This window comes from Euprymna scolopes, chromosome 26, assembly GCF_053919585.1.
Source record: "Euprymna scolopes isolate OS-2025 chromosome 26, ASM5391958v1, whole genome shotgun sequence".
Classification (NCBI taxonomy): domain Eukaryota; kingdom Metazoa; phylum Mollusca; class Cephalopoda; order Sepiida; family Sepiolidae; genus Euprymna; species Euprymna scolopes.
Genome location: NC_136507.1, coordinates 76,205,250 through 76,225,044, shown reverse-complemented (window position 1 = coordinate 76,225,044; position 19,795 = coordinate 76,205,250). Strand labels below are relative to the sequence as shown.

The 19,795-nt window shown below is 32.2% G+C and overlaps 1 protein-coding gene across 1 annotated transcript in view; it reads left to right on the top strand.

The window, feature by feature from the left end:
• Positions 1-19,795, top strand: part of LOC145248202 (UPF0764 protein C16orf89 homolog) — a 252,393-nt gene that overhangs the window by 193,044 nt on the left and 39,554 nt on the right. The window contains exons 4-5 of the mRNA XM_080110065.1: positions 10,080-10,197; positions 12,207-12,366. Coding sequence (XP_079966191.1) covers positions 10,080-10,197; positions 12,207-12,366 — 278 coding nt within the window. The remainder of the gene's footprint in view (positions 1-10,079; positions 10,198-12,206; positions 12,367-19,795) is intronic.

The following is a 19,795-nucleotide window of genomic DNA, read 5'->3' as shown; positions in this document are numbered from 1 at the left end:
TATATATATATATATATATATATACAGTAGATATATATGTATATATATATATATATAGGGTGACACAAAAAAAACAAAAGCTAAATGGAGGCCATCTAGAACATATGCTGTAGAACGGAGAAAAAAAGGCCAAAGACCCTTGTGTTTTGATGTGATGGTTTGAATATAATAAACTAGTTATGACCAAAGTTTTATTTCATTCGGGCAAAACACTAAGAAACGGGGCCTAATTAGGGTTGTGAACAGCTTTTTTGTGGTCACCCTGTATGTATATATATATATATATATATATATATATATATATATATATATATATATATATATATATATATATATATATATATATATATATATATATATATATATATATATATATAATATATATATATATAATATATATATATATATATAATATATATATATATATATATATATATATATATATATATAATATATATATATATATATATATATATATATATAATCAAGGCACGTTTACCTAATTATGACAGAGTTTTCTTATTTTTTCTAACGATTTTCTCGAACTGCATAGCATTTTTTCTCGTTTCACTTGGTAACTTGTGTTTTAGGTTGCCGAGTGATTTTTTTTCTCAACCATTTTCCTCTAGCGCTTTCGATCATTGGTCGTGGTCAGGAGCAATTTTGTTGTTAAAGATGTTTTTTCTGTTGTCTTTTTATATGGAATTAATTTTATTTATTTATTTATTTAATTGATTTGATTGCTTTTAGTTATTTGGATTTAGTTGCCTATTGGGGAAGGGAAAGATAAATAAGGGTGTGGTGAAGTCCATTTCATTTTTTTTACTATAAATTATTTTATATATATATATATATATATATATATATAGTTATAAATACTTAGGGGATCAGAACAAGAGTCTAAAGAGCAGTATTTTAACGTATTAGTTGGTTGGTTGGTTGTTTTTGTTTTACGACATATCAACCCTTTCCGGGTTATTTAATGCCGAATCCAAAGATTTTGAAGAAAAATTTTTCTAATAGAATATATTTGTTGTTTTCACGTTGGTTTCTATTTAACCCATAGTTGGGACCCTAACAGGTACTACCACTCCGGGTCAGAGTGGACCTGGGAGCAATGGTAATTAAAGGGTGGCTCCACACTCCCTAAAGTCCACAAGCTGGGGCCTCACTACTGGATATAGTTTAAGGTCATATCCAGGACCCCCATTGAGGGACTTTTACCCTCTGCAGGGGGACAGTCGGCGTATTCTAATGCCCCACCGACAGGGCCGTTAATGTATTAGTAAATTCATTAATACAATTAAAAAAAGAAAAGGAAACAGTGCTATTTGTAATGTAGATATATAATAAGCTCGATAGGCATATATAGGCTATGTCAATATTGAGTAATATGATTGATAATTTATAATAAAAATTAAAAATCGGTTTCATAAGGAAGAACAAACAAAATCAATAAATTGTACGATCGTTTCGGAAACGATGTTTTTATTGTGATAGACATTGAGTCTTGGACAATAATTTTATCATAGTTTTTTGAAACAAAGTCTCGTCATCAGCAAAAATATTGGGTGGGTTTTTTTTTTCTAAAGACACGAAAAATTAAACCTTTTTAAACAAGTTTTTGCCATTCGTATGCGGGATGAGATGGCCATATTATAGGTTATTATGTTTTTAGTAAGTTACTTGCAATTATCATCATTTTCAATGCTGTTTGTGTTTTTATTGTTTTTATTTAAGTATTTGATTTGTTATTTGTATCCTGAGTTTTTAAGGACCTCATTGCAATATTTTGTGTTTTTGTTAAATATAGATTTCTTAGAAGATAGTTTAGAAATCCTTAAGGAGACATTGGGAACTATTGATTTCAATATTGACTTAGGGTTGTTTGATTCATTACGGACATATAATACAGATTGGTTTGGTTTATGATAGGGTTCAAAACTAGAGTTTTCAAGATTTAAGGTTACGTCTAAGAAATAACTATTTTTTATATTAGGGTCGATCTTTATAGTAAGTCCATAATTTTCAAAGAACTCATGCAAGGATTTAATTGCTTTTTCGTAATACTTATTTGTGGAGTTTGTTACGAAAAGTGCATCATCTCTGTATAGACCCTCCTCCAATTTGAATTGTTCGTGGAGTATATTATGAAATTCATAATGTACTCCATGAATTTATATGGTACTATTTTTATTAATGTAAGTTCTATAAATATTATAATTACTAATTTAAAAAATATTATTTTTATTTAATTACTTTCAATAGGATTCATTTATTATATATAAAAAAGCCAATTAATTAGTGGTTATCTCCCTTTGAACAGTTAAATCCTTTATTTTTCTATTTGAATGAAATTATCTCCCTTTGTAATTGAAATATTTCAGCTAATTTTAAATTTAACACCACTAACGATTTAAACTGTTTATATTATTCCATTGGCGTCTCCTTTGACAGTTTGTATATAAACATTTTCAAGCATTCATAAACTACATTTACCATCCCAATGAATTCATTGACGATGATAGGTACGACTTTTAGAAGGTGAACCATTAAAAGGTATTTATATTTTTATTGAAAATATTTAAAATTTACACTCTCTTAATCTTACATTTCAACCAGATTTTATTTTATTTTTATATTTTAATTTCATTTTATCTTACTTTGTTTATCAACATCAAAAAGTAACTATTTTCCTTTATATTTTAAATATTTTCCAGATACATCTGCCTTACATAAAAAATGCTAGGTTTAGCTTTGGTGTCTTTAGAAAAAATCCAACCAATATGTTTGCTGATGAGGAGACGTTGTTTCAAAAAACTATATAATAAAATTATTGTCCAAGACTCATTGTCTATCTTAATATAAATATCGTTTCCGAAACGATCGTACAATTTTATTAATTTTGTTTGTTCTTCCTTGTGAAATCGATTTTTAATTTTTAATTTTAATTATAAATTATCAATCATCTTATTCAATATAGTTACAAATATATATATTAATTGTTAAATACACACACACATATATATGTGTGCGTGTGTTTAACAATTAATATATATTTTTTACTATATATATTAGGTTGTCCGGAAAATAATGGCCAATTTTAGAGACAAAGGATTTATTAATCAAATAGGTGACACTAGACATTGAAATTAGTCAAAGTATGATCCTTGAACAGCCATACATTTTTGCCATCTATCAACTAGATCATTTATGCCTCGTTGATAAAAATTCTTTGGCTTAGATGCTAAGAAATCTTTGAAAAAAGATTCAACCTCTGCATTAGATCTGAAAGTTTTGTTGCTTAAAAAAGCGGCTAAATGCTTGAAAAAATGGTAGTCCGTAGGGGAAAGATCTGGAGAATAAGGAGGATGTGGTAAAGTTTCGTATCCCAAGTTTGTGAGTTTCTGCAGTGTCATTCTCGCAACATGAGGCCGCGCATTATCGTGGAGCAGGATTGGACCACGCCTATTCACTAATGCAGGTCTCAATTTTTGTAAATGATGATGCATTTCTTCGAGTTGATTGCAGTAAACCTCTGCCGTGATGCTCTGATTAGCATCCAGAAAGCTGTAATGAATAACACCAATTGCACACCACCAAACAGTCAGCATAATCTTCTGTTGGTGAAACTTTGGCTTTGGAAAATGTTTAGGTGGTTCATCACAATCAAGCCATTGACCTGATCGTTTCCGATTATCATAAAGGATCCACTTTTCGTCATAGGTGAATATTCGGTCAAGAAATGGATGAATAATGTTTCGCAAAAAAAGCATCGAACACACTTCAAAACGTCGAGCTTGTTGATTTTCATTGAGCTCATGTGGGACCCATTTGTCGAGCTTTTTCACCTTGCCAATTTGCTTCAGATGGTCCGACACTGTTGAACTGCTGACACCAAGTTCCGAGACATTTCCCTGACACTTTACCGTGGGTTTTGCTCAACAATGGCTCTCAAATTTTCATTGTCAAGATTAGATGGCCGTCCTCTACCTTCTTCATCTTTAAGGCTCTCATCACCACTACGAAATTTCTGAAACCACCTTCGTACTGTTCTATCACTTGTGATGCCTTCTCCCCATGCCCTATTGATATTTGCAGTTGTTTGAGAAGCATTGTTACCAAGCTTAAACTCATGCAGGAAAAGTAATCGTAAGTTTTCTTTTCTCATATTCCAAATTATGGGCTCATTCGCTAATAAAACGTTTTCTGAAAGAAAAAAGAAAGAAATTATTAAAGAGTACATATAAATCAATAATCATGTTGATGTTTACCTGAAATATAATAAAAATCCTATGATAAAATCCAATTCAAAACAGACTTCCTGAAATGGCCATTATTTTCCGGACAACCTAATATATATCTATATAGTTACTATAGTTCATATATATATTGATTGTTAGATACATACACACATACACACTCGCACACGTATATATAGTTATAAATGTATATATTAATTGTTAAATACACACACACACACACACACACACACACATATATATATATATATATATATATATTTGTAGTCATCTACATACAGTACTGTTTCGTTGTATCACAACGCATCAGTGCCGCTAGACTAGAACTTCTCCCATACCGAGGATTTAACCTAGAACCGTCGCGTTGACAGTCAGCAGTTGTACCGATCGACCCACGGGAGCGGCGCCCGTAAATTATCTCACCAAATGTCTATTTAAACAAACATTTGTCCACCACTTTTACAGTGCTCTAACCGCTTGTTTATAAACAAACTGTGAGCGTCGCCTATATATATATATATATATATATATATATATATATATAACTACTTCATTTACTCACATAAAATTAATATACGAAAGTATAAATTCATGCGTAAATTTTAAGTATTTACTTCAACAGTGCTCAATACGTAGGTAGAGCTAGTTAGTAAGTTATAAAATATATATGACGATTAAGCTACACTGAATATTCCGCGTTTCATCCACTCTAGGATTCTTCAGGCTTATGCGAGAGTTTTGTGGTTGTCTCGTGTTTTCATATACGCATCTTCTATTGAGTTTTTTGTTAGACAATCAGCTTTCTAGTATCCACCACGCCCTTCCTAGTCAGACAATGAGCAGGCACTTAGAGGACAAAGGCCTATTTGACCGCCGGTTGACCCGTTCCTTTGTGTGTGCTGTTTAGCATAGATATCTAGTGTCTTGACCTGTTTTAAATCTATGTAACTTTTTAAATTCTTTTATGTGTTAGTTTATATATATATATATATATATATATATATATATATATATATATGTGTGTGTGTGTGTGTGTGTGTGTGTGTGATAGTTTATGTATATGTATGTTTATTTATTTATTTATTTGTTTATTTTCTATTGTTTATGTTAGTTTTAAAATTATTTTGTATCGCTATCCTAGAGTAAATTTTATCCTGTGAACACAGTTGTTCGCTATTTCTCTCCTACATTTTAATAGATGTTGGAGTTCTTTAAAGTATAGGATAGCAAATTTTTCATGAAGGCATAATCTACATGGATCATCTAGGTCTCTACATGTGTTTGCTTTCTTACTCTTTTCGATTCGATTACTGGCGATTATTGAATGTACTTTTGTGGTCATAATTATTATTGAATGTACTTTTGTGTTCATAATATCGAGTTTTGAAATCCAAGGAAGTCATACCTACGTAATATTTCTTGTTATTCGGGTTTTCTTTCGCAAATATTGTGGCCTGGTAAACTACGCTTTTGGTTAGACATTTATTTTGAAGTGGGCAAAGTGTGCGGTATCTACAGTTGTATTTATCTTGTTCGTTATTAGAATTTTTATTTTTATTTCTAGTATGGGTGTTGTTGTCCGGAATTGGTTTATTTATATTATTATTATTATTATTATTATTATTATTATTATTATTTCTACTAGTTATATATGTGTCTTTTGTGTTAGTTTTATTTTTTTCGTGGTGTCCACTTTTTTATTGTTTATTTGGTTGTTGTTTTCATTGCTTTTATTTAATATTTTGTTATTATGTGCTTTAATTATAATCTCAAAATTTTCGCAGCAGCTGTAGGATACCTTTAGGGTATTTTTATTGAAAATTTTGTGTAAGAGGTTGGTTTTGAGGAAGTGCTTTTCGATAAGATCTAGAAATTTCTTGCCAAGTTTTGTTTTTAACATTTGATTGTATGGCGCTGTATACCAGATATTTCGTTTTCTTCTATTTTTAATTTTATTATAGTTATTGGTGTTTTGTTGCATATATTTGATATCAATATTTTTGTATCCACAATTTTTTAGGGCTGTTTCATAAATATTGGTTGACCTGTTAAATGCATTTTCATCGCCTGAGTTATTGCTGAATATTGCTTACGATCGAGTTAGGAATCTGTTTTATAATTGATGGTCGTGATTGGACTTAGGGTTTACGTATATTGGATTACCGTTATCTTTTAAGTGGGGTTCATATGTGTTTTATCTAAATTTAGAAGTTTGTTATTTTTATGTTAGTAATACCTCTACTTTTAGGCCTAGTTTTTTTTTTCATTTCTTTGTGTATAATTTTCTTAAAGTTATCTCCCTTGACTTTGTTGGGGTCTTTTATTATAGCTAGTCCATCATCTCTATATAGGCCGATATCCGTATTGGTTATTGTTATTTATTAGATCTGATTTTCTACATTCTTTAATGATGTTGATTTCTTCCGAGGATACATCAGTGTTGCCTCGGCAAATTCTAGGGCAATACATTATGCTCAAAGATCACAAATAATAATTATCCCAGCATCCGATTGATAAAACCCAACTAAACCAGAAATAGGTAGAATCGGCAAAGCAATACTTTCTTAAGTAAACAAACAAATCAAACAAGACCTAGAATTAAACCAGTGGGCAAATACTACCGAAGCAATCACCTGGTTTAAAGATATAGAAAACAAAGATAAATGTATGTTTATACAGTTCGACATGATAGACTTTTATCCCTCGATATCTGAAGACCTTTTCAACATTGCCATAAGAAAATATCACCGCAGATGAACAACACGCGGATTCTATATTAACTGTAACAATTCTATGGGATGAAAAATGTACAAAATTCTGATTATGGTGTCTATCGCCGAAATATTAATTTTAAACAAATAAATATTTGTATATTTTCATAATATTGCGTTTTAATTTGACTTAGAAATGTGTTTAATACGTATTTTATTTTAATACACACACACACACGCACACACACACACACACACACACACATATATATATATATATATATATATATATATATATATATATATATATATATATATATATATATATTAGAAATGGTAATTAATAAAAACCTGGAGAAAGTGCTCAATATTGTTGTAGAGCAAATATTCGCTTTATTTTTTATTTTTTTATTACCTATTTTTCCTGTTCTGTAAAGTCTAAGGAGGCTACATAACGGCGAAAAAACGGTCGCGTAGCTGAAACAAAAATGTAGCTGAACAGAAAAAAAAAACGGTAATAAAAAATAAAACATATATATATATATATATATATATATATATATCCTTTTTGTAACTTTAAACCCTGACTGAACTTTCCACATGAACAGTTTCACATATTTACACCTTATGTTTTTAAGTTTTGTGACTACAAATCATAAAACTAAGTTTCAACCTATGCAGCTACCAGCAAATACATAAAGCTATTTCGATAATAATTTCCTCTGATGAGAAGAAATAGCATTCTTTGAAACTCCACGGAATAAGGAGCACCCATCTTTGGAGTATTCCACCGAACAATAAAAATAGTGTTTATAACTCAACTTTTCAAATTTGTTCATATTATTATTTATCCCCAGCTCTACTGCCTTCAGTGAATGTATTCATCTTCTTTATTTGGTTTGGGATTAAAATATAAATAACTATATTTATATTTGGTTTTTGTGTTTACTGCTCTTTAATTAGCAAACTCCTCCTCATAAATAATTATGCCTATATATATATATATATATATATATATATATATATATATATATATATATATATATACTAGCATTTAAGCGCGGCGTTGTGTTTGGATGTGTATGCTGAGCAAAAAAAAAAAAAAAAAGAAGAAAGAAATGGGTTAATTTTTTAACTTTGACTCCTATTATGACCCCTTAAAATTTATTATTTTGGGTTCCAATCAAGTTATTAAGTTAGATCCATGTCCAAGGAACATATATCTAAAATTTAAAGTGTTTAGATTGAAAATTGTCGGAAGAGTTCTCAAAGGTCAAATCGTTGAACTTTGACCGATTAACAACGAAATTTCTGGCCGAAAAACAATCAGAAAGATATTCCCAAATCTCATGGCCCTGCATATCAAATTTCGAGTCTGTAGACTTAAAATTGACAGAGTTATTGCGTAGGGAAATGTACACAGACAGACAGATATACAAACACACAGACAGACACACAGACACGTTCACTTTCATAGATATACTAGCATTTCAGCCAGGCGTTCCCCGGGTGTTTAGAGGTGTACGCTGAGCAAAAAAAGGGATAATTTTTTAAAATTTGACCCCTTTTATGACCCCTAAAAATTTATTGTTTTGGGATCAACTTAAATTATTAAGTTAGATCCGTGTCCAAGGAACCTACATCTTAAATATCAAGTGTTTAGACCGAAAATTGTGGGAGGGGTTTGGTAGAGTTCTCAAAGGTCAAATCGTTGAACTTTGACCCCTTAATCGCCAAATTTCTGACCGAAAACCGATCACAAAGATATTCCCAAATCTCAGTACCCTGCATATCAAATTTTGAGTGTGTAGACTTAAAATTGACAGAGTTATTGCGTAGGGAAATGTACACACACACACAGACACACAGACACACAGATACACAGACACGTTCACTTTTATAGATATACTAGCATGGGTTCCCGGCGTTGCCTGGGTGTTTGAAGGTGTATGCTGAGCAAAAAAAAAAGGTCAATTTTTTAAAACTTTGACCCCTTATTATGACTCCTTAACATTTATTGTTTGGGGCTCAAATCGAGTTATTAAGTTAGATCCGTGTCCAAGGAACCCATATCTAAAATTCCAAGTGACCGAAAATTGTGGGAGGGGTTTGGTAGAGTTCTCAAAGGTCAAATCGTTGAACGTTAACCTCTTAACAGCCAAATTTCTGGCAAAAAACGATCACAAAGATATTCCCAAATCTCAATACCCTGTATATCAAATTTCAAGTCTGTAGATTAAAAATTGGCAGAGTTATTGCGTAAGGAAATGTACACAGATGCGCGCACACACGCACACACACACACGTTCACTTTTATACATATATATATAGATAGACTAGCATGGGTGCCCGGCGTTGCCCGGATGTTTGGAGGTGTATGCTGAGCAAAAAAAAAAAAAAAAAAACCGTCAACTTTTTTAAATTTGACCCCTATTATGACCTCTTAACATTTATTGTTTTGGGCTGTAATCAAGTTATTGATTTTAGGCACAGAGAGAGAGAGAGAGAGAGAGAGAGAGAGAGAGAGAGAGCGGGAGGGGGCAAGGACTTGCTAGTGACTGTAACTGGACAATTTTTTGTTATCAAGGCCCAAAAGCCACTCGAGGATAAGGATTAAATGCGTGTCAGCCGGACGGTAAGAGAACACCGTGACGAATCATAATGATGGTGGTGATTGGCCAGAATGTGATTATTTAAGTAGGCAGCTCAACAAGAATTTGTTTACATTGGACTTGAAATCGATTTGTTCACATTGGACTTGAAAGTTACTATGTTGTAGCCATTTGGGAAGTAGTACCGCGATATTGTGTTCCATAAACGGGCAGTTCTAGGAAAGAAAATTTGTCCATTGAAGTTTCATTTAGTTTTAGCTTGATAGGTAGGCATAATTTCAAAAAATGTTTCTTTCCTTTTTTTTTTTTTTCTTCTTGGTATTACAAAAATTATTAAAACTGAATACTGTAGCTTAAACTGGATTTGAATTCAGCTTATTCGATTCTAAACTCCATGTCAATATCGATTAGCCCACTCGGGACTCTCCTTTTGATCTAGGATCATTATCAAAAGTTAATTAAATAAAGTATTTATATTTCTTTATATTTTTCAGGCCTGGCGCAACACGAACGTGCGATATATCGGACAAATGTTGGCTTCAGATGACCGCCCCCGGATGTGTTGGGTATTCTTTATCGCATGAAGTTTTCTACTTGCAAATTGGACAACAAGTAAGTTAACCTGTATACACACGCGCGCTCGCGCTCGCGCATATGTGCATATATATATATATATATATATATATATATATATATATATATATATATATATATATATATATATATATATACATTTAAACACAAGGGTGATATTTATATTATAGATAATGATTAGTTGGTTGCATCATAAGTCCACAATCATAATTTCTTAATTTCTATTTCAATGAATGTCTGTATTTTCTTCTTTACCGTCTTACGCGCGTTTCGCAACCGATAACGAAAAATATTGTCTTTAATTTATTTAGTTGCGTTACAGAGACGATCGACTATTATTAAAAATCGACACAATATTTCCTTGATAAAACAAAAGAAGGATGAGAAGAATGCAAAGTCGAAAGCATGAAAAACTTTTTTTAAAGACGACAAATACAATATATATATATATTATATAAAAAGGAATTTTGTGTGCGTGAGTTTGTTCTCTATAGACTCCGAAACTGCTGCGCCGATGAAATTTCACACAAAATGTGCCTGGGGTGTTATGAGATATTTTTTGTATTGGAATGGCCTCGATAAGTATTGAAAATCGATAACCGAAAAAATCTGGTTTAAGAAGGAAGTCCAATTTTGACCAAAATTAACACTTTTGTACAACAGTTGAACCAGGATACTTGACTTTTGCATTTTAAACTTTAAGTCAAGCCATTATTTACAGATAATTTTATAAAATCAGCAGTATATCCTCTACAGTGCAATGTAGACTACAATATATTATGGACTAAATCAGTGCGGTGAGGTATGTGGAGTTTCTTCCTGGTACATAGCTGAAGGTGGTCTCTTACTATAGTAGACAATCAATCGATTTGATTTTAAAAATTTGCGATTTCACCAATTTCGATGACATTAAAAGTATTGGAGGGCGTAACATTAGTTAACCCTCAATGCCAGATAACGCCGGCCATATTAGAAAATGTGACCCGTTGTTTTACCCACTGACCTTAAGTTAGATTATTAGGATCGGGACATACGAATTTGTAAAGCTAGTTTAATATTAAAAAAAAATTAAATGTATTCTTTTCTATGTTTCGGGGGTTATTCGGACTATTATTCTCACAAGGTTTCGGTCGATGTAACCTCCGATCTTCTTAAAGTGCATTATCTTACTCGGAAATCTACATATCGAACTCGGGAATCTGTACGAAATACCCTCGTTTGCTCTTGTTCCGCTAGCCATAGAAGTCATAGAGGAGTTCGACGAGACTCGCCAGATTAACGTCGTGGGTATTTTGTTTTGTTTTGTTTTTTTCCTTTGCATTTTTACCATAGAATCACCGCCTGTCAAGGCCCTTTATAGTTTTATGATTGTCAAATAAGACAACACCATGAGGATCGGTGAAGGTAAAAATTGGGTAGAATTGGATTATTTAAGCGGGTGGCTGAACAAGAACTTGTTTACATTGGACTTGAAAGCGGCCATTTTATAGTCAGCTGGGAAACAGCGGACCAAAAAAAGACTTGCAACGTTTTTTTTTTTTTCTATGAGAAAGTAGCCGCAGGAAGAACAGGACATCGCTCACTAGATTTCAAAGTCAGTTTTGTACCCTGTCTAGGCAGGAAGTGATTTTCAGCCAAAGGATTCTTGCTTGTCTTCAACGATTTATTTATAAAACATGGCGAGATTACCCACCCTCTCATCTACACTGTTGATCCCTCTTTCTCATCTACACCGTTGATCCTTCTTCTCATCCGCAGCTCCTCCCCAGATGTGGCAATAGCACCAATCAGTCAAAACGTTGTAAGAATACTATTTATCTGCTGTATAAGTTTAAAATTGAATTTTTCCTCAAACTGTTCGTCGTTGGCTTCAGAAACTTGGAAAATGGGTGCATCCTGAATTTGTCTGCGGGTCTCAATTCATACGAATTAACGTTGTCTTCAAAATCGAAGGCGAAATTAACTCCATCCAACCAATTACAAAATAGACTTCGTGAATAACTTTCTGTCTGTGTTTCTATTTTCAGTTTGGATGTAGTCGAGAAATGAACGAGAAAGTCAAAAAGTTTCGACAACCTTCGGTGGACAAGTTGACTGAAAGCTTCTGCGTGAATATGCTGGTCGAAGCTAAAAGCTTTTCGGCCAAAGGATTCTTGCCTGTCTCCAACGATTTATTTATGGAACATGGTGAGTTAACCCATCCTTTCATCTGCAATGTTGATCCTCCCCGTCATCTACACAGTTGATCCACTCTATCATATACAGCGTTGATCCCCTTCTCATCTGCACTGTTGATCCACTCCGTTGATCTCCTTTCTCATCTGTATTGTTAATCCACTCTCTTATCTTCACCGCTGATCCGCCCTCTCGTCTCCGCGGTTGATCCACTCTCTTATCTCCACCGTTGATCCCCTTTCTCATCTGCATCGTTGATCCACCATTGATCTATATCATTGTAAGCACTTTACCTTTGCAGAAAAAATCACAGAAAATAGCGACAATTTTAATGCTTACAACTTCTACGGCGCTTTACTCTAAAATTGAAAAGTTAAACTTTTAATTTAAAATCAGACAAGTTCAAATTAAAAAAAAAACAAAAAAAACAACTAAACATCAAAGTAAAAAGAAAATACTTCAAATTAATAATTTTGAATCAGGAATTGAATTTCAAATTTCAAATTTGGCATTCATATTCTTTCGTTTGAAGTTCGGCTTTTTAAATTTGCGGTACATTTTTTTTTAATTTTGTGTTTAGTTAATATCTGTTGAGTTTGTTTGTTTTTGTGTTTGCTTGCATACAGCCTAGTATCCTAGTAGGAATCAGAGTCCGCAAATGACCTCCTCAAATGTCTATTTATATATAAACATTTGACTGCCGCTATTACAATGCTTTGTTGGCTTGGTTTAATGTACAAAATATCAAGCGGATGAAATCGCTTATAACAGTGCTCTACCCAAGGAGGAGGGAAGAGGTTCGCAATGGTCGAGTGGGAGAACTGCCGACTGTCAACACGACGGTTCTAGGTTCAATCCTTGGCCTGGGAGAGATGCTAGTCTAGCGGCACCGATGAGTTGTGATACAACGAAACAGGACTGTATGACGATGACTACAAATATATATATATATATATATATATATATATATATATATATATATATATAATTACTTACACAGCCGAACCCCGTCGAAGATCACAAGGGCCAAACTCAATATTGCTTAACTTCGGTGATCTAACGAGAACCGGCGTGTCATCGTAATTATGCCGTATCCATATTGTGGTCCACTTTGATGGAAAAACAGAAAAACGTAACAATTAGGATATTGGAAGATTGTTGTCTCTTGGTTCCAAAATCATCAGAGATTAAACCATTCCTATAATGACCTGCTTCTATGTTTCCTGCGGTGTAATGCTAGTTCAATGCAGTTTTGGTGGGTTCACCGTCTAAGGCTTTGCCTTCTCTCTTTGAAAAAGGGTTAGTTTATTGCAAATCGTCTGAGGTGCCTTTGCCCAAGAAAGAAGAGCGTTACCCAAGTATCTTGCACGGGTGGAGTGCCCCTCTTCTGGACCGCTGATTTTTCAATTCTACTTTTCGAACCTGGTGTCACCTTTCTCAGGATGGGATAGAAATAAATACATTCACTGTATCTTAGTATGACTAAACTTACCACAGGTCAATATGTTTTGACCTGGCAACGCCCGATATATACAGTTATTATATATATATATATATATATATATATATATATATATATATATATATATATTGTTTTAAACATTTTAAAATTTTGAAAAAATTTAAAAAATTAAAAAAAAAAATAATTTTAAAAATTATAAAATTTAAAAAGTTACAATAAAGTTCTAATAAAAAATTAAACTATAAAATATAAATAAAGCAGGACAAACTCAGTACAAAGAAGAAAGAGGAAGAAAAAGGAAAAATAAGTTAAAAATTGAATCAATTCAAGTTCAATAGTAGGATAAAATGAGACGAAAGTTAATGTCCACAATAGTTCAGATGAAAGATTTAATGTCTGTAATTCGTCTTAAAAGGCACCGAAGAAGTAATCCAGATCCGGGCCCTCGAACAGGGAAATTCTCAAAGAAGAAACGTGTATATAGGTACTTTGTGCGCAAAATCTATATTCATGCATATCGAAAGGATTGTGAACGAATTTCAACGCATGCAGTATTAGTCCAAAAAAGGTTTTAGGCACAATGTAGATATTAGTTTGTCCAGGTCAACAGAGAGGAGCAGTAAAAATAAAGTGAACCCCATCTACAATTAAAAAAAAAATTAAGAAAGCTGTACAATTCAAAACCATAGAAAAAAACTATGAGTTCATAAGTGAAATTCACGAAATAATGTAAATATGGACCAGAAAAATATGAATGGGCCAATGGCAGGCGAAATGAAATTAGAAAAAATCGTTATTAACATGGAATTTTTAAACTTTAGAAAATAAATCTTTTATGCCCATCATATCGCCCCTAAAAAATATTTTCTCCAATTCTAATCTAAAAAGCTATTCCATTTTTAATCTGAATGTTTTTAAAATCGGTGTTGTCTTTTTACGTTTACATTTATATATTGCTAGCTTTTTCTCCTCTTCTGAGCAGAAGTATGAAGCTTCAAAATTCTCCTTTATTTCTCCTTCTTGATAATGTAATACAGATTCTATGTAACTTTACACTAAAGACTCAGCAAAAGGTGGCTTCGTGATTGAGTTCGAATCTCATGACCGGCGGGAATTGTCACCCCTACACTAATGAATACATAAGCATGAAACACTAGTGTCTGTAGTTATAAAGAATAATGATGTTATATATATATATATATATATATATATATATGTGTGTGTGTATGTTTATTTTTGAAATATTGTTTATTTCAATGAATACCGTTTTCGTGTAACGGGTTGAGATTTTTATGATAAAAACTGAATCACCGTTAATTTTGAGTGAAACTCAATGTATTTCCTTTATAGGTGCAGAGCATATATACTACAAAACTTGAAATTCAAAGACTTACATTTTTTCTTTTTTGTAACTTCTGTTTATTTCACCTTGGATTTCTTCCTTACAGCCGTTTCGTTAAGGGGATGGCAATTTTATGATTTTATGTGTTCATAAAAATTTCCTGATTCCCACCAACTCATCAGATGTTGTTTCCATTCGATGTTCCCGACGAAAAGTTGATTTTGTACATGATAAACCTGGTGTTTTGGGGAAAAGAACTTCCATCTCCACGTTGTAACAAGCCGACCATCGTGGGTGTCATGCTAACCAAAATTTCCACTTTAAACCATAATTTCGTATTTTTTATTTTTTTCCATTTTTCTCCCTATTATTTATTCTTTCCTATTTTTTTTATAATTTTATTTCTACACTTATGCGTGTTTATTCTAATATTCATTTTGTTTGGTTTCGGATTCTTATTTATCAGTTAATGTCTTTGTTTAAAGGGGGAGTAACTCTCATGGAATATATTTTTATTACTAGGGTTACTTCCCTTACATCTTTTTCTTTGCCTATGTTATACGTTTTTTCCTTTTTTATTATTTAATTGTTTCTTTCTTTTTCATTTTATTTATTTCTAGTTATATGTATCCAGTTTTTTAATTATATTCTTACATTCCATTTTGTTGTTTTATTTATGTTAACATTATTATTACATGGTCGATTGATCTATGTTTTTTTTTGTTACTCGCTCTACAATTCCGTTTATGTTGTTGTTTTTTTTTCATTTGTTTTATTGCATGAAATTAAGTATCGATTTCTGTGCAGACATCCGCGAATTACATCTTGTCGTTTGTTTAATATTTTTTCTTCTGATATTAGTATATGGTATGTTTTAAGTATACAAAGGTTGCATCTTTTTGAGTATAGAAATGAAAAATTGCATCTTTTTGAGTATCTATGCATATATAATTTCCATTTCGATACTTTGTTGTGGCCAAGAGCGGAGGATTACTTGAAATATAAAATATAAAATATTAAATACAAAAGTAACATCATGCTTCCAAAAACCCTTTAAATCCCTCTTCTAGAAACATACGTAGACTTTTAACATTTTATATATATATATGTGTGTGTGTGTGTGTGTGTGTGTGTGTGTGTGTGTGCGTGTGTGTGTGTGTGCGTGCGCGTGTGTATAAATATATATATATATATATATAGAGAGAGAGAGAGAGAGAGATCAGTAAACAAAGAAAATGACGATGTAAAACTATATATATATATATATATATATATATATATTCATTTCTTCAATAAGGATATACATCAATTGAGGTGTACAATAAGTGAGAATTCTCTATACCATGGTATTTCGAAGCCTAATGCTTCTCATCAGAAGAGGAGAAAAGATGCTAGGTAACATAATAGGGATGCGACGTCTAGCGATAGTTACATTAGGAGCGAAATAAAATATTGAGGCTTTTTGGGGGAGCTAAATTGATCTTTGCGATCAATTTAGCTAGACGTCTCATCTTTATTATGTTATCTAGCATCTTCTCTTCTCTTTTGATGAGAAACATTAGGCCTCGAAATACCATGATATTCTACACTCCAATTGATGTATACTCTTATTGAATAAATGAATAAATCTCTCTCTATATATATTAGTATATATTTTTATATCATTTTCTTTCTTTATTGATTTCTATATAAAGACTTCAATACCATTTATCTTATTCTCTTCCTTTAAATTATATATATATACATATATATATATATATATATATATATATATATATATATATATATATATAAGTGCTGGGACGATTAATAGGAATCGGAATCGGGAATCGAAAACATCGAAACTTTTTGGAGTATCGGAAATTGGTATCGAGATCGGAAAAATGTGTGCCTATTTTTCCGATGCCACAAACGATTCTTTTAATTGGCTTTTTTATTTGATTTACTTTAAGGAAAAATATTCTACCGATGATAGTAATACTAAAATAGTGAATATTTGTTGATTTTAAATGATTAGTAAAACTAAAATCGATAGATGATCCCTCACAAGTTTATCCTTACGTTTAAGAAAAGATCTACACATTTAACGTGTGTTTTTTTACGGTAATCATGTAGTTTATAGTTAAATGAATTTATATATATAGTTGTATATCGTCATATTTATAAAGAATCGGAATTGGAATCGGTAATTTTATCAGAATCGGGAATTTAATACGGAATCGGTAATTGTATCGGAATCGGAAAATGTTGGAATCGTCCCATCACTAATATATATATATGTGTGTGTGTGTGTGTGTGTGTGTGTGTGTGTGTGTGTGTATGTGTGTGTGTGTGTGTGTGTGTGTGTGTGTGTGTATTATATGCATAAAATATATTACAATGGTAGAAAATACCCCTTCTACAAAACAGCAAAAACTTTTGCCCCAACCTTATATATGATATTACAAAAATCAACCTTATATATGATATTACAAAAATCAACCTTATATATGATATTACAAAAATCAACCTTATATATGATATTACAAAAATCAACCTTATATATGATATTACAAAAATCAATCTGGTGTTGATGCGTATTTCAGTTTAAAGTCAACATTTTCTCCATTCACCATTCAGCGTCAGTTTTATTGTTTGTATCAATCAAATCTGAAAGAAACCATAAAAATTTGCTTTGAATAGCTTGATCGGCTGATATTCAATTTTATTGCGCGGGGTCTGCATCGGATCAACTCTGTCTATGGACACATTGGATTGAATTACTTGCGCTCCATATTCACTTACACATAACTACAAAAACGATATATGTACCGCTTCTAATTGCTTTGATTACTAATCTCTAACCAAACACGAACAATCATATATATATATATATATATATATATATATATATATATATATATATGAATGATTGTGCGTGTGTGTGTGTGAGTGTGTGTAGGTGGATGCGTACGTGCAGACAATCCAGACAACCTAGACCCACATTAAGTCCAAATTCTTGGGAAAGAGATTCCACTTCACACTTATCATCCAAATCAGCTCATCAATCTCCAACTGTATATGTGAACACGTTCATAAAAGTGGGTGTGCGTATGCTGTGTATGTATGAGTACGTGAAGAAGCATATGTGGTAGTGCGTGAGTGTATATACATGTATGTTCACATTTACGAGTGTGTTCGTGGGATGCGTGGGTGTCCAATTCAAAGTTTTATGAATGACTTAGTTTTGAATAGAAGCCACACAAGTTGCTGACCATTCCAAGTCGAAAATGCTGGAAGGGTCATATTCAAATAGATCTTTACCTTAATGGCTATACCCGTGCCCCTCCTCCCGCTGCTTACTCTGCCCGCTCACTCATGTTTTCTATCATTCACACTGAGGAAGATCGAAGGATCGGTCGAAAATTATGTGCTTTTGAAGGAAACATTCTTGTTTCTTTTTTCAAAAGACTTTTTGTATTCCTACACGTCAACACACAGGAAACAAATACAGAAAAGATATAAACATTTATATATTTTTCGTATTGATTTTTTATTCATACATATTAAAATATATTAAAAAGGAATACACGTGGATACAACATGCAATTCGATATATATACATATATATATATATATATATATATATATATATATATATATATATATATATATACTAGCATGACCCGTAAACCGGCGTTGCCAGGTGGAAGAATGCGCCCCCTCCTCGTAAAAAATTAAACTACGGTTGTTGGTGGTGGTGGCCAATCCCCAACGCCCTAATGTTAAGAACGGGTTTCGGAATAAACACCCCTGACCTCCTCATGTCAAGAACGTTGTATGGAATAAAAACGACCAACCTCTCCATGGTAAGAACGGCTTTTGGAATAGGCACCCAATTTTATAAGGGGGGACTGTCCAAGTATTTGCCCCAAGTTCAACCTTGATATATGTTGTCAACATACCTACCCGCAAAGACTATAAACCAAACAACTGGGGGGGGGGCAGTGTGGTGCAGAGAGAAGTAGACATTTTTATCGCGCGTCATTATATTTTGAAAACTACTTGTCTCCGCCAAAGTTAAAATAGATTGTCTTATTCAGCATAGTCTAAAAAGTTCCTAATAAAAGTGAATGTCTGAAAAGTGTGGAAAATGAGCCCTGAAAAGAGAAGTAAATATATATATATATATATATATATATATATATATATATATACTCGGGTTTTTTATATTCAAAAGTAATGGACTAATGAATTCAACGAGGTTGTTAGATAGTACTCAATAAAAAGAGCTGACAATACTTGTTTATTGTTATATAAACATGCTCACATCCCGCTGCTACAAATAGCCACTTGTTTCAATCAAACAACAGATATCATCAGGCAGCGACTTGACTATTCAAAAAGTTCAATGAAAAAGTTTATTCATTGAACTTTTGAATAGTCAAGTCGCTGCCTGATGATATCTGTTGTTTGATTGAAACAAGTGGCTATTTGTAGCAGCGGGATGTGAGCATGTTTATATAACAACAAACAAGTATTATATATATATATATATATATATATATATATATATATATATATAATCAAATAAGTAGGCAATGTCAGAAAGGGGAAATTTGCACTTTAGCGGCGTAAATTATTTGACAGACAAAGGA